At 50.8% G+C, this 19780-nt stretch overlaps 1 protein-coding gene across 5 annotated transcripts in view; it reads right to left on the bottom strand.

Annotated features, from left to right (window-relative positions):
* Positions 1-2033: 2033 nt before the first annotated feature.
* Positions 2034-19780, bottom strand: part of LOC140427122 (glutamate receptor 1-like) — a 310380-nt gene continuing 292633 nt past the window's right edge. Inside the window, exons 14-16 of one of the 5 annotated variants that reach the window (XM_072512660.1) lie at positions 8862-8976; positions 6209-6343; positions 2034-3293 (exon numbers count right to left, since the gene is read on the bottom strand). In XM_072512660.1, coding sequence (XP_072368761.1) covers positions 3126-3293; positions 6209-6343; positions 8862-8976 — 418 coding nt within the window. In that variant the 3' untranslated portion in view covers positions 2034-3125. Of the gene's footprint in view, positions 3294-6208; positions 6344-8861; positions 8977-17186; positions 17302-19780 lie in introns of those variants that run through there. The other 4 variants (XM_072512659.1, XM_072512662.1, XM_072512661.1 and 1 more) reach the window with 4 other exon arrangements.

Genomic DNA, 19780 nt, shown 5'->3' on the forward strand with positions numbered 1-19780 from the left:
ATCAACTATGCCATGAGGGGGTCTATATGTGTTTTACTCAAGGCACGGGGGGGGGGGGGGGGGGGCGGTGGGGGGTTGATCAGTCTATTAAGGTCTTCTTTGTGGGGGGGGATTTGGGGGGGTGGTTAGTCTTGGTATAAAATTGGTTTGGATGGGTTGTGTTGTGTTGGGGTTATTTTTGTAATAAGGAAAATGTTGTTTGAGGGAGGGGAGCCTAGGCTGATAGATGACCTGACGGAGGGGAGACAGAGAGTGGAGGTTGAGGGAATATCGAGGGAGACAAGATCAGGAGAAGGGGTGAGGGAAAAGAAATTCAGGGAGGGGAAATGCCAGAGGTGGGTGAATGGGGGGGGAGGGACCATGAGAGTCTCCCACAGTATGAAGATTCTGTACATCTTTTGTGTGTCTGAGTGAATTGACGGCCATCAGCGTAATGATTCTACAGGATGATGTGTTCACGCCCCCCCCCCCCCCCCCCCCCTCCGGTGTCCAGATAACTACGATTAAAATTAAATCATTTATTGGGTGTCAGTTCCAAATGTCCAAGGGTTTAACATTCATTTGTATCAATGAATTGCACTTGTGGTTTAATAAGATAAGGAACTAACACAGGGGAGCTGGAATATTCAGAGTCATGCAACATTAAGACTAAAGTGTCTTAATTCATCTATTAATCAATTTCCTGTTTTGTCCCTCACAGAGAGAGATGAATGAGTTGTTCAGCTGAAGACGGTTAAAATGCAGAAGAGTGCTAATGTTATTAAGTCTCCATTTTAGAGTAATTTATTCTTTAAAAAATTTTTTGACGTTACTTATTAATGTTTGTAGATTAACACCAAAAATATGTCAATCTGGGAAGAGGAGGAGCTAATTGGTTGGAGAGATGCCATACTAAAGCACTACAGTGCCACCACTGGCAGGGAGGAGGTAATTGCTATATGACATGTTTACATGGACCATCTCCATTATTAAGAGAAAAAGGAAGTTATAACGCAAGACCATCCCTTTAAAGTCTGACAAGAGATTTACAAATAGAGGCACGCAGTGCAAAAGCAAGAGAATTATATCAATTTAAACCTTCATAAATCATTGCTGAGGCATCAGCTGGAGCATGTGGCTAAATCTGGGCTGCTGTCTTTAGGGAAGATTTGGTGAGGTTTCAGTTGAGAAATTACTGGAACACCACGAAGGGTGAGAAACCTCAGATGTGTGGAGAGACTGGAGAAACCGGAGTTATTCTCCTTTGAGCCAGGAGGTTAAGGAGATATTTAATGGAGGTGTTTCGAATGACGAAGGATTTTGATAGAGTGTGTGATCAGAAACCATTTGCAGTGGCAAGAGGTCCGTAAGCAGAAACAAAGAGTTCAGGTGATTAGCAAAAGAGAATAAAGAGGGGAGATGAATATTTGTTAAGCTGCGAGTTGTTACAATCTGGAATGGGGGATTATGGTAAAAGATTCGGTAGTCACTACATTCTTGAAGGGGAAACATTTGCAGGGCACTGGGGAAAGAGAAGGGGGACAAATTGGATAGCTTAAATTTCTGTGCTCAATATTCTACAATGTAATGTTTCTATGAATTGATGCAAATATATCTATGGATAATATAAGATGTAGGAGGGAATTCTGGCCCTCTGCTGGTGGCGAGATTCTCTGATCCCGCTGGCAATAGACCTCCGCACGCGATTTTCCCGGTGGCGTCGGGTGGCTTCAATGGGAATTCCCATTGGCAGCAGCGGGAGCAGAAGACCCCAGTGCCAGCGAAAAGTGGGTCACCTCCCCCTGCTGAGAAGCACGTAGCTGGGAGGCCAGAGAATGCTGCCCATAATCTTACTATATTATTATATTATCTCATATAGTATAGGATATATTTCTTATATATGTAATCCACAAGATATAACATAATAATATACAACATTATAAATGAGCGTGAGAGAGGCATTAATGATGTGCTTGCTCACATTACTGCCTTACAATATTTCCACCGCATTAGGTGAAGCATTTGCTCCAGTTTTCAGATATTAGAAGAGGCGGTTATAATGTATATTTAGTTTAATGTCCTTGTACAAACAATTATATAAAACTGTTTTAAACCACTCCAAAGTGCAACTGAGACCATAGAGTGTTTTGAATGACATCTGTTGTCAGACTGTTGTCCATCTCTGGGCCCTGTGCCTGTTAACAGATGGTCAACTGTTAAATGAGCCTCGAGAAACACAGAAACAAACATCTCCACCAATGACGAGCTGTAAAAGCTGATGCACAATTCACAGCATGTAACAGCAAATAGCAACTACCTAACAAGAGAGAATCCTACACAGAGACAGAAATACTGCTTCATTAGGGAATGCTGTTAAAAAAACTTTAACACTTTTTTTGTCTCTTTAAGGGTGATTTGAAATAATATTCAGCGAAAGTCACTTGAAGTGAAGAATGACCTGAAGAAGAAGCTGTGTTTAATATTTCAAAGTCAGGACCTTCATTTTCTTGACATTTTGTAATTATCTGAGCTTTAATAAAAGCAAAACTTCAAACCAGCACAATATCACTCACAACCCTCTCAGCACTATCATTCCACTTGATTAATTTACTTCATTCTTCCCTTCACTTTTCTATTGTCATTCCACCCCCCCACCCCCCCCACCCCTCCCCAGCAATTTATTCCACTTCTTTTTGTATTTAATCATTAGCTCCCTGCTCTTTTTCTCTGGACTGAATATTCTTAAACTGGAGCGAATGCAGTTCGAATATTTATGAATTGTGTGAGAGCTGGACATAGTACCGGGAGTGGATTAGTGATCAGTAGGAATGAGCTTCCCTGTGGCTAACTCCGTCAGACACAGCAGTTAATGCAAGATCATGATTCCTGTCAGAAATACTAAACACCGACTAGAAAGAAATGGTCCATCGAAGATAAACAGACACAATTCTGCTCCCACGCGGAATAGTTTGATATAGATCTTACTCCCAGAGTCCTCCTCCCAATTATCGCAGCTTTACAATATTTTGCAACAATTTTTTTTTGAAGATTTCCTTAATTGAAGATTGTTATTTTAAAAAGTCCCCATAAGTTGTATGTTCAGTTCACGGAGCCATTCCTGGGTTGTTTTCGGTTGCTTGGCGACGTTATGAGATCCCTGTGGCACCGAGGCTCATTCCACTCGTATGGCTCATGCGGGGTAAGGATTGCATGGACTTGCTGTAGTCATGGGTTACAAGGCGCCCGTTCTCTCCGGTGCCTCCCTGTGCTGGGACCCTCTCTGCGTTCCTCATCGCTTCACTTATCGAAAGCTGCTGAGAGGAAGGATAGCAAATACTAGGTAAGATAACGGATGCAGTTACCAAGAGTTAAACATAGAAACTAGAAGGAGGCCATTCAGCCCCTCAAGCCTGCTCCACCATTCATTATGGCCTATCATCCAACTCCATAACCTAATCCTGCCCTCCCCCCATATCCTTTGATCCCCTTCACCCCAAGTACAATATCTAACTGGCTCTTGAAAACATACTGCATTGGCCTCAACTACTTTCTGTGGTAACAAATTCCACAGGCTCATCACTCTTTGGGTGAAGAAATTTCTCTTCATCTCTGTCCTAAATGGTCAATGCCATGTCCTCAGACTGTAACTCCTGGTTCTGGACCCCCCCCCCCCAATCGGGAACATCCTCTTGCACGACCCTGTCTAGTCCTGTTAGAATTTTATAGGCTTCTATGAGATCCCCCCCTCATTCTTCTGAACTCCAGCGAACACAATCCTAACTGGTTCATTCTCTCCTCATACGTCCGTTAAAGATTTCTGGTAGGATATGAACCCACAACTGACATAACCACAAATCCACAACTGACATAACCACAAATGAAACCTGGGAATGGAAAATAAACTGACAGGGAGGCCGAGGTAATGTCAGGGTGGGAGAGTGAGTGCCGTCAGGGCAGGCGGAAGATGATTTGAGTTCCTGGAGATTGGTCGGTTGAGTTCGGGGGTAGTTGGTTGGATGCCTATTGCACAAAGAGGGTTCCTGGGGATGGGGCATTAGACTGGGGGAACGTGGTACTGGGGTTCCAGTGAATGTGGAGAGGACATGAGAAACTATCGGAGGAATTAGTTGAGGTCTTGCAACAGTGAAATGCAAGCCGACGAATGGTGATTTTTCACCACGGTATCGGTGTAAGAGAATGGCTCCAATTCGCCCATGCATCAGACAGATTAAAATCTGATTTAATGAAATCGCAGGGAAATATAATTAGAGGTAATTGGAATGAGTACCCGGGGAGAAGATTAGGCACTTTCTGTGACAGAAGGAGACAGCTGTCTGGTAAACGAGGATCAATTATAAATGAGAGGTGGAGAATCAGAACCACATGAACTCTGGGGGCTGCTGAGTGTAGCACTCTGCATGATAGGATTGAGTTTGTCTAATTGTTATTGAGCTCCCTGGAGCGGGTATTTCTGCAATTTGTTCTTTGCATAAGCTTTTTACAAAAGATTATATGGATACGCAAAGTGCATTGAGCATTTTATTCTGGCAATGGATGACCTGCACATTTCAGCTGTGTGTGTCTGGATCTGGTATTCTCCACCTCTTGCATCCTGCATTGCATCCAAAGCAAAGAATGAAGGTCTATCTACACTGCCAAAGACATGCCATTTTAGCAGCAAGCTTCAAACTCTTTGGTTGTTCCACTCCCACATCGGTTAATATTGTGGCTGCTGCTTCATTGGTGAATGGCAGCAGCCACCAGGTTAACCTTGCACCCAGTTACAACTGGTCCACCTATTTTACTCCATGGTGAGGGGGGTTGCAGGGTAGAAGACTGATGTTAGGAATGAAAGACTGATTTGTTAGATGCTCTAATGTTAATCTTGCAAAGCTGGCAGGAACAGCGGGGAGTAAATAACATAAAAGTTATCCTTTTTGTTTCATTTATTTTTTAATGGGATATGGACATCACTGGCAATGTCAGCATTTATTCCCCATCCCTAATTAATAATAATTGATTGCCCAGTGAGAGCAGTTAGGTATCAACCACATAACCACATTGCTGTGGGTCTGGAGTCACATGTAGGTCAGACTAAGGATGGCAGATTTCTTCCCCTAAAGAGTATTATGAACCAAATGGTTTTTTATGACAATCGATGATAGTGAGTGGTCTCCATCACTGAGATGTTCCTTCATTCTAGACTTTTATCCATGTGGCACAGTGGTTAGCACTGGGACTGCGGCGCCGAGGATCCGAGTTCGAATCCCGGCCCTGCGTCACTGTCCGTGTGGAGTTTGCACATTCTCCCCATGTCTGCGTGGGTTTCACCCCCACAACCCAAAGATGTGCACGTTAGGTGGATTGGTCACGTTAAATTGCCCCTTAATTGGAAAAAAATAATTGGGTACTCTAAATTAAAAAAAAAAATTCTAGACTTTTATTGATTAATTGAATTTATTGATTGAATTTAAATTCCATCAGCTGCTGTGGTAGGAATTGAACCTGTGTCACCAGAGCATTAGCCTGGACTAATTTCTTGTCCAGTGACATTACAAATAGGCCACCGTCTCCTCATCTCCTAAATCCCTACTGTCCCACATCTGCCCATCCCATATCTCGCATTCCAAACTTCCCATCCTACCCCATCTCCTTCCCATCCCACATTCCTGCATCCCAGATCTCCCTGTCTTACCCTCCTGTCTCAAACTCCCTCCATCCCGCCACCATCTCCCCATTCCTCTCTTTGACCAGGAGGTCTAACACCGCTGTCCCAAGTGTCCTCTGCCTCACCCTCCCTTCCCCACATCTGTCCCACACCCTCCTTCCGCCTCGTGTCCCAAATTCCTCTGTCCCACCCTCCCATCGATTCATCCCCATCTCATGCTCTGTTATCCACTCCATAAAACCGTCCTGTCGCACCCACCTGTGCTTCTCCCATTGCGATTGCCCATCCCAAACCCCTGCTGTTCCACCCCAGCCATCCCTCCAGCTGTCTCAGCATCCCCATCTCAAAGTGCCCCCTCACCACCTGCTCCTTGCCGCTCCTCCATGTCTCTGCACCGTGTTCCACACCCATCTCGCATCCCCCATTCCAACATGGGTTAAACTAAGCGGCAAGGGCTTGGCTCCTTCAGCTGATTTGCTTTCCATTCCAAAACACATGCAAGTTTGTCAAGTCCGCCCATGCCCCTGAATTGTGCCAGGTGGTTGTGTAATGATTGGTCACCTTCATACGTGTTGCTTCTGTCCTTGACTTGTAACAGAACTCCACCAGGGCCACGAGCATTGCCAGCCCAAGGCCACCAATCAGGATGTAGAAAACCCCTGCTACGTTACTCAGGCTCAGCGCACTCGTCTTGTCCTGAATGAGGCGAAGGAAAGGATAAATTTACTCAGAATAGGTTCACAACAAAACAAACACCGAAGAAGAACTTGAGTTACGGGTTGAACTTGGCTTTGATTCATTCTGGGAGCCAGGAGACAGCAGGTTCAGAAATGGAAATAAAATGGGGGAGCGACGGCAAATGGGCTGAGTCATTTTCCTCCAATGCAGAAAGCCAAGGTCGAGCCCACACTGGCAAGTTCACAAATTCCATACAGTTTATCTCAGTCACTAACTTGCTTCCTGAAGCCAAAGGACGCACCGTTTTTTACCATTATTAGCACATTCTGATATGTTGGGGGGATTTAAAAGTGACAAATGTCCCCCATGAAGCACCATTTTGGATGGAGTTTGGAGATAGTGTGTAAGGAACATACAGGACACTAGATGTCGGGGTCTTTAGCGATTGAATGTGGCAGGGGGCGGCATTGGGGGCACAGAGTGGGGAAACTGTGGTGCGGGGGGGGGGGGGGGGGCTGCTCAGTTTGTAACCTATGATTGGGAAATTAATTATTTTGAGTAAAGAATCAGTGAACACAAACTGGCCATGCGTCACTCATTGGGAGGTAATGAGGAGGTCCCCAGGCACTGAGCACTGACTGGCACCCCCTTGAGGGACATAGCAGGTCAGACATACAGCTCAGTCACTCACATACCTCAGTGTGCCTGAGCTGTTGGTTTTGATCTTTTTAATTATCCACACCGATGAATGAATGAGTTATTGACCTGATGGGTGGGCCAGCTGTAGATGGGGCAGCCTGGTGCAGAGTTAGCTTTAAAAGGTCAGCCTGGAATGGCCACAAACCACTCACATTAAACCCCAACCGGGGCTGTTCTAAACTGCAGCGCCCATTAAATTATTTAAAATTTTTTAAAAACATCAAATTATTGTCAAACAAAAAAAAAAGCGAAGTGATCTGAGAGAGCGGTTCGCTGTTTATTGGCGTTGTGTCAACCCCGAATGTATCTCTGGGGACTCATGTCTGTGACCCCTGCGTTCAAGCACAATGGCGGATGAAGGGTTAACAAACATCCGCCTGTCACTCATTACCGCTAATGGTCCACGTTAGCAGGTGGATACCAATTGCCCAGACACCTCACCCTCTCATCACATTCTGGGGCTGGTTTAGCTCACTGGGCTAAATCGCTGGCTTTGAAAGCAGACCAAGGCAGGCCAGTAGCACGGTTCAATTCCCGTACCAGGCGCCGGAATGTGGCGACTAGGGGCCTTTCACAGTAACTTCATTGAAGCCTACTTGTGACAATAAGCAATTTTCATTTCATTTCACAGTCCAAGCTGGGTGCGGTCTTCTAAAATACCCAGATAGGCACGTGATCTGTGACTAGATGCAACCTTGTTGGGATGCAGGGGGTTAACACTGACAGGAGGATGTGTGTGAGGAATTTGGATGCAGACGTGCCTTGCCAGAGATTGTGCAAGAAATGGGTCCACAGCTAGTGTTGAACAGTTGCACCGATCCTCGCAAAGTTACACAAAACGGCTTTGAGTATTAGACTGAGACAAGGCAGGAATAAGCAAGTGAGCAGGAGGGACCGAAGTGAGAGAATGAGATGCCAGTGGAGTCACAGCAGCTTCACTGTGACTGGCAGCAATTGAATAATGTGCGATTAGCGAGATAATAAAACCCATTACAGGGAGCCCAGTGTTAGTGCCACTGTAAATAGGAAAACATGTTACTCAGCGTAACTATCAGGAAAGGTTGCACAGCCTGCGGTTCCTTTTTCTAGGCCAGTGAAAACAAAGGACTGACCTGCTGGAGCTCTTTGAGATTATGTGAGGGATTAAAAGGGCAGGCGTAGAGAAGACCTTTCTACTTACCAAAACTCGGCTAGGGACTCATGCATCCAAAACGGAATTCAGGAGAGATCTCTATCCAGGGGGCGGTGAGAATATGCAATAGTATGGATGCATTTAAGGGAAAGTTAGAAATGTATATGAGGGGGAAATGGAACAGAAAGCTGTATTATAAAAACAGAAAATTCTGGAATCATTCAGCAGCATCGTGGAGAGAAACAGGTTCAGTTTTAGGTCAATGACGCTTCATCGGAGATCGGATAAGGGTAATTAATCTAAAATATCAATTCTGTTTCTCTCTCCACAGCTGCTGCCCGACCTGGCGAGTGTTTCCAACATTTTCCGCATTTAATTTCACATTTCCAGCATTTTGCTTTTGAAGAAGGATGTGTCGATGGGGCTCGATGAGGATGGGGTTGGGAGGAGGCTGGCGAGGCGTGCAAAGACGGGCATGGACCAGTCTCTGTGCAGTTCGACATTGAACCCCCTGGTGATCGTACCCCACCAAATGTTGTGGTGCCAGCTCTGGTGCGTTTTCCCCTCTCTGGATCGCTAAGGTATCCTCCCAGTTGGCTCCTTCAGCTGACTGACTGTGAGCCGTGTGAGTGTGGCCTCTGTGCTTTATTAGCGGGCCCCCCTCCGGTTAGCATGCGTTACGTGTGTTACGGTGCGGCGACTAACCTTACTGCCGGAGTCCTTGCTTCCACATTCACCTTTATCGTACCACCATTTGTTTTTCAGCTTGTCTAAGATGCCTTGCTCACTGAGTTTCAATACTGCAAGGTTTACTCGATTTCTTCACGTGAAACATAACATAAATAACATTATCAATGTTATTTTATGTTATCCATTACAAAATACATTACTGATTCACAATTCCAAGTGATAGTTGCTCAGTGCTCCATCTGGCTGGGGTGTCCCACCTGACCCACTGTGCCCAGCCGGATGTGCAAAACTCTATCACTATGCGTAACCAGCAGTCTCCAGCCACCACTTGGCGAAGGCTGGGAGATCAAAGCAGATATATACCCTCAGCTGGGACACATCAGGCCACATGGATACAATAGACATTGGAAAACAACACCAGGAACTGCCAGGGTCTGGGGTAATGGCACGCCCACTTTGAAGCTGCCCATTAGTTTCTTTCACATGATCGCAAATCGGGACAGAATGAAGGGTTCAGAATCCTGGAAGCAAGTCCAGAGCAGCTGTGTGATTGGGGCATCCGTTATCATCAAATTTATAGTGCAGATGGAGGCCATTCAGCCCGTCGAGTCTGCACCGGCCCTTGGAAAGAGCACCCTACTTAATCCACGCCTCCACCCTATCCCCTAACCCCACCTAACCTTTGGACACGAAGGGGCAATCTAGCTCGGCCAATCCACCTAACCTACACATCTTTGGACTGTGGGAGCACCCGGAGGAAATGCACGCACACACACGGGGAGAAAGTGCAAACTCCACACAGACAGTCACTCGAGGCCGGAATTGAACCAAGGACCCTGGAGCTGTGAGGCAGCAGTGATAACCACTGTGCAACCGTGCCGGTTAGCGTAGTGCTTGCTGATGGAGCGTCTCTGTCACCGCTGCCTGAATGGAGACCTCTCCAGTGCATTCACTGTCGAAGGGCAGGTGGGTACAGTAAGAAGTCTTACAACACCAGGTTAAAGTCCAACAGGTTTGTTTGGAGTCACTAGCTTTAGGAGCGCAGCTCCTTCCTCAGGTGAGTCAGGTAAGGACAGGTGGGTTGAATCTGTGTCACAAGTCAGTCACTATACTGTTTTCAAACCTGCACCCCAGGCTCAACCAGTGATTCTGACAGTGGGTCCCTGAATTTATTTACGGACTGTTTTTGGGTGATGAGGTTGTAAATTATAGACAACTGTCTCCAGAAAGGAGGGTCAGGAAATAGTAAACCCTCGACTGCAGTTAAACTTGATCTGTCAGACTCGCCACCAATTTTGGAGAGAAAGCATGGAACATCACACATTCCCCTCAGGATTAGGATTGGTGCCTGGTGGGGAGAGGGGTCAACATCAGGATAATGCCAGGCAGGACAGTCTGTACCTTCCGGGTCAGAATGTGGGGGATTGACCAAAAACCTCCAATCATCGAACTGGGACAGCGTTAGACTTCTGTTCAGCCCATCCCGGACACAGACTGTACCCCATCCCGGATACAGACTGTACCCTCTTCCCCATCCTGGACACAGACTGTACCCTCTTCCCCATCCTGGACACAGACTGTACCCCCTTCCCCATCCCGGACACAGACTGTACCCCCTTCCCCATCCCGGACACAGACTGTACCCCCTTCCCCATCCCGGACACAGACTGTACCCCATCCCGGATACAGACTGTACCCTCTTCCCCAACCTGGACACAGACTGTACCCTCTTCCCCATCCCGGATACAGACTGTCCCCTCTTCCCCATCCCGGACACAGACTGTACCCTCTTCCCCATCCCGGACACAGACTGTACCCTCTTCCCCATCCCGGATACAGACTGTACCCTCTTCCCCATTCCGGAAACAGACTGTACCCTCTTCCCCATTCCGGATACAGACTGTACCCTCTTCCACATCCCGGACACAGACTGTACCCTCTTCCCCATTCCGGATACAGACTGTACCCTCCTCCCCATCCCGGACACAGACTGTACCCCCTTCCCCATTCCGGATACAGACTGTACCCTCTTCCCCATCCCGGACACAGACTGTACCCCCTTCCCCATCCCGGACACAGACTGCACCCTCTTCCCCATCCCGGACACAGACTGTACCCTCTTCCCCATCCCGGACACAGACTGTACCCCCTTCCCCATCCCGGAGACAGACTGTACCCTCTTCCCCATCCCGGACACAGACTGTACCCCCTTCCCCATCCCGGACACAGACTGTACCCCCTTCCCCATCCCGGATACAGACTGTACCCTCTTCCCCATCCCGGACACAGACTGTACCCCCTTCCCCATCCCGGATACAGACTGTACCCACTCCCCCATCCCGGATACAGACTGTACCCACTCCCCCATCCCGGATACAGACTGTACCCTCTTCCCCATCCCGGATACAGACTGTACCCTCTTCCCCATCCCGGATACAGACTGTACACTCTTCCCCATCCAGGACACAGACTGTACCCTCTTCCCCATCCCGGACACAGACTGTCCCCTCTTCCCCATCCCGGACACAGACTGTTCCCCATCCCGGACACAGACTGTACCCTCTTCCCCATCCCGGACACAGACTGTACCCCCTTCCCCATCCCAGATACAGACTGTACCCTCTTCCCCATCCCGGACACAGACTGTACCCTGTTCCCCATCCCGGACACAGACTGTACCCTCTTCCCCATCCCGGACACAGACTGTACCCTCTTCCCCATCCTGGATACAGACTGTACCCCCTTCCCCATCCCGGATACAGACTGTAACCTCTTCCCCATTCCGGATACAGACTGTACCCGCTTCCCCATCCCGGATACAGACTGTACCCTCTTCCCCATCCCGGATTCAGACTGTACCCTCTTCCCCATCCCGGATACAGACTGTAACCTCTTCCCCTCCTGGATACAGACTGTACCCTCTTCTCCATCCCGGATTCAGACTGTACCCTCTTCCCCATTCCGGATACAGACTGTACCCTCTTCCCCATCCCGGACACAGAATGTACCCCTTCCCCATCCCGGATACAGACTGTACCCCCTTCCCCATCCCGGATACAGACTGTACCCCCTTCCCCCATCCCGGTTACAGACTGTACCCCCTTCCCCATCCCGAATACAGACTGTACCCCCTTCCCCATCCCGGATACAGACTGTACCCCCTTCCCCATCCCGGATACAGACTGTACCCCCTTCCCCATCCCGGTTACAGACTGTACCCCCTTCCCCATCCCGGATACAGATTGTACCCCTCCCCATCCCGGATACTGACTGCACCCCCTTCCACATCCCGAATACAGACTGTACCCCCTTCCCCATTCCGGATACAGACTGTACCCTCTTCCCCATCCTGGACACAGACTGTACCCTCTTCCTCATTCCGGATACAGACTGTACCCTCCTCCCCATCCCGGACACAGACTGTACCCGCTTCCCCATCCCGGATACAGACTGTACTCTCTTCCCCATCCCGGATACAGACTGTACCCTCTTCCCCATCCCGGACACAGACTGTACCCTCTTCCCCATCCCGGACACAGACTGTACCCTCTTCCCCATCCCGGACACAGACTGTACCCCCTTCCCCATCCCGGACACAGACTGTACCCTCTTCCCCATCCCGGACACAGACTGTACCCCCTTCCTCATCCTGGACACAGACTGTACCCCCTTCCCCATCCCGGATACAGACTGTACCCTCTTCCCCATCCCGGACACAGACTGTACCCCCTTCCCCATCCCGGATACAGACTGTACCCCCTTCCCCATCCCGGATACAGACTGTACCCTCTTCCCCATCCCGGATACAGACTGTACCCTCTTCCCCTTCCCGGATACAGACTGTACCCTCTTCCCCATCCAGGACACAGACTGTACCCTCTTCCCCATTCCGGACACTGACTGTCCCCTCTTCCCCATCCCGGACACAGACTGTACCCCATCCCGGACACAGACTGTACCCCCTTCCCCATCCCGGATACAGACTGTACCCTCTTCCCCATCCCGGATACAGACTGTACCCGCTTCCCCATCCCGGATACAGACTGTACCCGCTTCCCCATCCCGGATACAGACTGTACCCTCTTCCCCATCCCGGATTCAGACTGTACCCTCTTCCCCATCCCGGATACAGACTGTAACCTCTTCCCCTCCTGGATACAGACTGTACCCTCTTCCCCATTTCGGATACAGACTGTACCCTCTTCCCCATTCCGGATACAGACTGTACCCTCTTCCCCATCCCGGATACAGACTGTACCCTCTTCCCCATCCCGGACACAGACTTTACCCTCTTCCCCATCCCGGATACAGACTGTACCCTCTTCCCCATCCCGGATACAGAATGTACCCCCTTCCCCATCCCGGATACAGACTGTACCCCCTTCCCCTTCCCGGATACAGACTGTACCCTCTTCCCCATCCAGGACACAGACTGTACCCTCTTCCCCATCCCGGACACTGACTGTCCCCTCTTCCCCATCCCGGACACAGACTGTACCCCATCCCGGACACAGACTGTACCCCCTTCCCCATCCCGGATACAGACTGTACTCTCTTCCCCATCCCGGATACAGACTGTACCCGCTTCCCCATCCCGGATACAGACTGTACCCGCTTCCCCATCCCGGATACAGACTGTACCCTCTTCCCCATCCCGGATTCAGACTGTACCCTCTTCCCCATCCCGGATACAGACTGTAACCTCTTCCCCTCCTGGATACAGACTGTACCCTCTTCCCCATTTCGGATACAGACTGTACCCTCTTCCCCATTCCGGGTACAGACTGTACCCTCTTCCCCATCCCGGATACAGACTGTACCCTCTTCCCCATCCCGGACACAGACTTTACCCTCTTCCCCATCCCGGATACAGACTGTACCCTCTTCCCCATCCCGGATACAGAATGTACCCCCTTCCCCATCCCGGATACAGACTGTACCCCCTTCCCCATCCCGGATACAGACTGTACCCCCTTCCCCCATCCCGGTTACAGACTGTACCCCCTTCCCCATCCCGAATACAGACTGTACCCCCTTCCCCATCCCGGATACAGACTGTACCCCCTTCCCCATCCCGGATACAGACTGTACCCCCTTCCCCATCCCTGTTTCAGACTGTACCCCCTTCCCAATCCCGGATACAGATTGTACCCCTCCCCATCCCGGATACTGACTGCACCCCCTTCCACATCCCGAATACAGACTGTACCCCCTTCCCCATCCAGGATACAGACTGTACCCCCTTCCCAATCCCGGATACAGACTGTACCCCCTTCCCCATCCCGGATACAGACTGTACCCCCTTCCACATCCCGGATACAGACTGTACCCCCTTCCCAATCCCGGATACAGACTGTACCCCCTTCCCCATCCCGGATACAGACTGTACCCCCTTCCCCATCCCGGATACAGACTGTATCCCCTTCCACATCCCGGATACAGACTGTACCCCCTTCCCCGTCCCGGATACAGACTTTACCCTCTTCCCCATCCCGGATACCGACTGTACCCCCTTCCCCATCCCGGATACAGACTGTACCCTCTTCCCCTTCCCGGATACAGACTGTACCCTCTTCCCCATCCAGGACACAGACTGTACCCTCTTCCCCATTCCGGACACTGACTGTCCCCTCTTCCCCATCCCGGACACAGACTGTACCCCATCCCGGACACAGACTGTACCCCCTTCCCCATCCCGGATACAGACTGTACCCTCTTCCCCATCCCGGATACAGACTGTACCCGCTTCCCCATCCCGGATACAGACTGTACCCGCTTCCCCATCCCGGATACAGACTGTACCCTCTTCCCCATCCCGGATTCAGACTGTACCCTCTTCCCCATCCCGGATACAGACTGTAACCTCTTCCCCTCCTGGATACAGACTGTACCCTCTTCCCCATTTCGGATACAGACTGTACCCTCTTCCCCATTCCGGATACAGACTGTACCCTCTTCCCCATCCCGGATACAGACTGTACCCTCTTCCCCATCCCGGACACAGACTTTACCCTCTTCCCCATCCCGGATACAGACTGTACCCTCTTCCCCATCCCGGATACAGAATGTACCCCCTTCCCCATCCCGGATACAGACTGTACCCCCTTCCCCTTCCCGGATACAGACTGTACCCTCTTCCCCATCCAGGACACAGACTGTACCCTCTTCCCCATCCCGGACACTGACTGTCCCCTCTTCCCCATCCCGGACACAGACTGTACCCCATCCCGGACACAGACTGTACCCCCTTCCCCATCCCGGATACAGACTGTACTCTCTTCCCCATCCCGGATACAGACTGTACCCGCTTCCCCATCCCGGATACAGACTGTACCCGCTTCCCCATCCCGGATACAGACTGTACCCTCTTCCCCATCCCGGATTCAGACTGTACCCTCTTCCCCATCCCGGATACAGACTGTAACCTCTTCCCCTCCTGGATACAGACTGTACCCTCTTCCCCATTTCGGATACAGACTGTACCCTCTTCCCCATTCCGGATACAGACTGTACCCTCTTCCCCATCCCGGATACAGACTGTACCCTCTTCCCCATCCCGGACACAGACTTTACCCTCTTCCCCATCCCGGATACAGACTGTACCCTCTTCCCCATCCCGGATACAGAATGTGCCCCCTTCCCCATCCCGGATACAGACTGTACCCCCTTCCCCATCCCGGATACAGACTGTACCCCCTTCCCCCATCCCGGTTACAGACTGTACCCCCTTCCCCATCCCGAATACAGACTGTACCCCCTTCCCCATCCCGGATACAGACTGTACCCCCTTCCCCATCCCGGATACAGACTGTACCCCCTTCCCCATCCCTGTTTCAGACTGTACCCCCTTCCCAATCCCGGATACAGATTGTACCCCTCCCCATCCCGGATACTGACTGCACCCCCTTCCACATCCCGAATACAGACTGTACCCCCTTCCCCATCCAGGATACAGACTGTACCCCCTTCCCAATCCCGGATACAGACTGTACCCCCTTCCCCATCCCGGATACAGACTGTACCCCCTTCCACATCCCGGATACAGACTGTACCCCCTTCCCAATCCCGGATACAGACTGTACCCCCTTCCCCATCCCGGATACAGACTGTACCCCCTTCCCCATCCCGGATACAGACTGTATCCCCTTCCACATCCCGGATACAGACTGTACCCCCTTCCCCGTCCCGGATACAGACTTTACCCTCTTCCCCATCCCGGATACCGACTGTACCCCCTTCCCCTTACCGGATACAGACTGTACCCCCTCCATTGTCCCGGATACAGACTGTACCCCTCCATTGTCCCGGATACAGACTGTACCCCCTCCATTGTCCCGGATACTGACTGTACCCCCTCCATTGTCCCGGATATAGACCGTACCCCCTTCATTGTCCCGGACACAGACTGTACCCCCTCCATTGTCCCGGATAGAGACTGTACCCCCTCTATTGACCCAGATACAGACTGTACCCCCTCCATTGTCCCGGATACAGACTGTACCCCCTCCATTGTCCCGGATACAGACTGTACCCTCTCCATTGTCCCAGATTCAGACTGTACCCCCTCCATTGTCCCGGATACAGACCGTACCCCCTTCATTGTCCCGGATGCAGACTGTACCCCCTCCATTGTCCCGGATAGAGACTGTACCCCCTCCATTGTCCCGGATACAGACTGTACCCCCTCCATTGTCCCGGATACAGACTGTACCCTCTCCATTGTCCCAGATTCAGACTGTACCCCCTCCATTGTCCCGGATACAGACCGTACCCCCTTCATTGTCCCGGATACAGACTGTACCCCCTCCATTGTCCCGGATACAGACTGTACCCCCTCCATTGTCCCGGATACAGACTGTACCCCCTCCATTGTCCCGGATACAGACTGTACCCCCTCCATTGTCCCGGATACAGACTGTACCCCCTCCATTGTCCCGGATACAGTCTGTACCCCTCCTACACCCTGGATGTGGACTGCACTCTACCCCCTTCCTGACAGGGACTGTACCTATCCGAGGCCTCACACTTTTCTCCCTCAGAAAAGTCTGAAGCAACAAAGAGGCCTACAATCCAGATCTTGATGCAGTATTGGAACCCCTAAGAGTCACTGAGCTGGAGACACACAGGAAAGCCACCAAAACAGACAGACAGGATGAATGTTGACAGTACCCCTTCAGTTGTATAAATGGGGCACCTCTAAAGATGCTTTAGTCAGGAGCATGAGATGGCTGTGGCGGGGTTAATTTCCTTCCCAGTGCTGAGGCTCAAGTGCTTGGTTGAATTTGCTGGTTACGCATTATGTTCATTCTTTACCCACTAGTTTTCCACACTGAATCTGACCTTGGAGTCACTGCCTCCACTGCCGCACTCCCCCTTGTCGTACCACCATTTGTTTTTCAATTTGTCCAACAGGCCCTGCTCGTTCAGTTTAAGAACTGCCAGGTTTACGGGATTTCTTGAAATGATAAAACATACTCATCAGTCGTGACCATAAAAACAACCAGCAGTCAGAAGCGGAGTCATTCATTCGCACAGAGCTAGAGTGGGTTAAAAAGGTCAGAACATTCACAGGAAGACAAGGAGGAGTGATACAGGATACTGAAGTGAAGTTAAGTGTGTAACCCAGGGAGGCACAAAAGCAAAACCACAGGCTGGAGGGGAACTTCCAAAAATCGAATTCCCCTGTCCCGGATCGCACCCATTTACAACAGGGAAGCCCAGACTTTATCCGATATTAATGTTCTTCTTCTTTCACACTCCAGTGTACAATCCCCTGCTCCATAAACCCGCTCAGCCCTCCCTCCGAGTGAACCCCCCCCCCCATTGTGTGTGAACCCTCAAACGCTCGGGGGTATTTGCTCTCCACACTCGTTGCTGTCGACTGGGACACACCCTTGCACATGGCGCGAGTTTGCCATTACCTGTGCTGGTTACACCTTTCACGCTGCATCCTGTACACTGTGCAGCACACGTCTCCACCTGTCCACTGACCTCCTGGGCTCTCCCCTGGAGTACGTGAGGCACGGCTTCAACAGCCATCCCCAACCCCGCGTGGCCATGGACGTGAGCTCTTGGTGTCTAAGTGGAGGAGGTCAGAGAGTGGAGCGGGGCGTGAAGTGGGGAATGTTTCTGATGAAAGATGGAGGTGGCAGGGGGTGACGCAGGAGTTGTGAGGGGTTGGGGGGGGGGTGGGGTTAGCGGGGGCGGAACCCGATGTGAAATGTAAAAAAGACAAATTGCAGGTCCTAATTGGCCTTGACAAAGAGACAAGCAGGTTGATGGGAGCAGTCCAGAATACGAACACTTTGGGTCGAAAGGGGTGAACAGAGATGTGGGGTGGGATTCTCCGATTGCGGATACTGAAATCGCGTTCGGCCGGAGAATCCGTTTTTATGCCGAATCGAGGGCGGCGCCGTTTTTCAGATGCTCTGTCCTACATAAAATGGCGTACTTTACAGCGCACGCCGGCGGGATGGCCTCAGGACTGAGGGCCTCCCCCGATACTCTGTCCCCGATGGCCCGACTTCCCGACGGCGTGGGACACGTGTCCTCTCAATGTTCGTGAACCTGGCGCGGCGGCTGTGGACTGTATTCAGTGCTGTCACAGTCAAGGGGGGAGCCGTTCCGCTGGCAGGGGGGGGGGCTGAGGCGGGGGCTGGGGTGTGTGGTTCAGGGGTGGCGAGGCGGGGTTACAGTGGAGCACTATCTGGCAGGCACATGCGCGGCCACGGACCCGGGCGTTCTGCGTCCATATCGGCAGGTAAAGCCGGGGCTTTATGTGGCGCGCCTGCTAGCCCCCCACCGGGCGGAGCATCGATGCGGGGGCGGCGGCGACGACCTTTTGTTCGTAAGACCAGATGACTCCTCCGGGCATAGCCGCAAAATCAGAGAATCCAGCCGTGAACTCTACAGTCGGGGCCTGATGTTCAGCAGCAGAAGATGGACAAGGCATGTGTGTCACATGGTAAAAGGTCAGAACATTTATAAAGGGAAGGGGATAGGTGTTGAAAAAGTCACAGTAATAGAAAGAATTTCATTTATATAGCACCTTTTATGACACCAGTACGTCACAAAATGATTTCCAGCCAATGAAGTACTCCCCCCCCCCCCCCCCCCCCCAGTGCAGTCAGCGTTGAAAATCACGAGACCTTTTGTGAACAGCAAGCTGCAAAGAAAGTCATGGTCATGTGATATTGGCTGGCTCATCTGTTTTCACTGATGTTGAGTGAGGAATATTGGCCAGGAAAACAAAACCCCTCCTGCTCTTCGCTGAGATAGCACCAGCGGACATTTGCATCCGGCAAGAGAGGGCAGGTGGGGCCCTGGTTCCGCGTCTCACCGGAAAGGTGACACCTCGGACACGGAATCATGCCCTCGGTATTTGATTTGTTCATGGGCATGGCTGGCAGGGCCAGGAATCATTACCCATCCCACATTGCCCCTGAGCGGACTGGAGTGCCAGCTTTAATTTACAGACTCAATTCCTTGGAGTGGGTCGGGTTGCCAACTCTCCAGAATTGGCCTGAAGCCTCCAGCAATTGAAGACCAATCTCCAGTGCTCTGGAGAAACACTGTCGGGATATTAAAAATAGATTTTTATTTTCTAATTTTTCTTTGAATATTTCTCTACACCTGATATAAAACACTTGAAAATGGGGGGGGGGGCTATTTGGCGGAAAGTCAGGCACCATCCAATTGTGTAATGAGTATTTTTGTGTTCCTATTAGCGTAGGTTGAAGGAAGTCAGAGGTCAACTGGCTGTATTGTCATGTGATGAAACCTCCAGGAATACATTGAATCACAGTTGGCAACCCTAGGATTGGGACTTGAACTCACGACCTTCTGGATCACGGGCGGGGTTGCTAGCTGCTGAGCCATGGCTGAGGGAATCTTTGGTCTGTTTAATGAGACTTCACGAGGCCACCGCCAAACAG

The sequence above is a fragment of the Scyliorhinus torazame genome, chromosome 7 (assembly GCF_047496885.1).
Source record: "Scyliorhinus torazame isolate Kashiwa2021f chromosome 7, sScyTor2.1, whole genome shotgun sequence".
In the NCBI taxonomy this organism is placed as follows: Eukaryota; Metazoa; Chordata; class Chondrichthyes; order Carcharhiniformes; family Scyliorhinidae; genus Scyliorhinus; species Scyliorhinus torazame.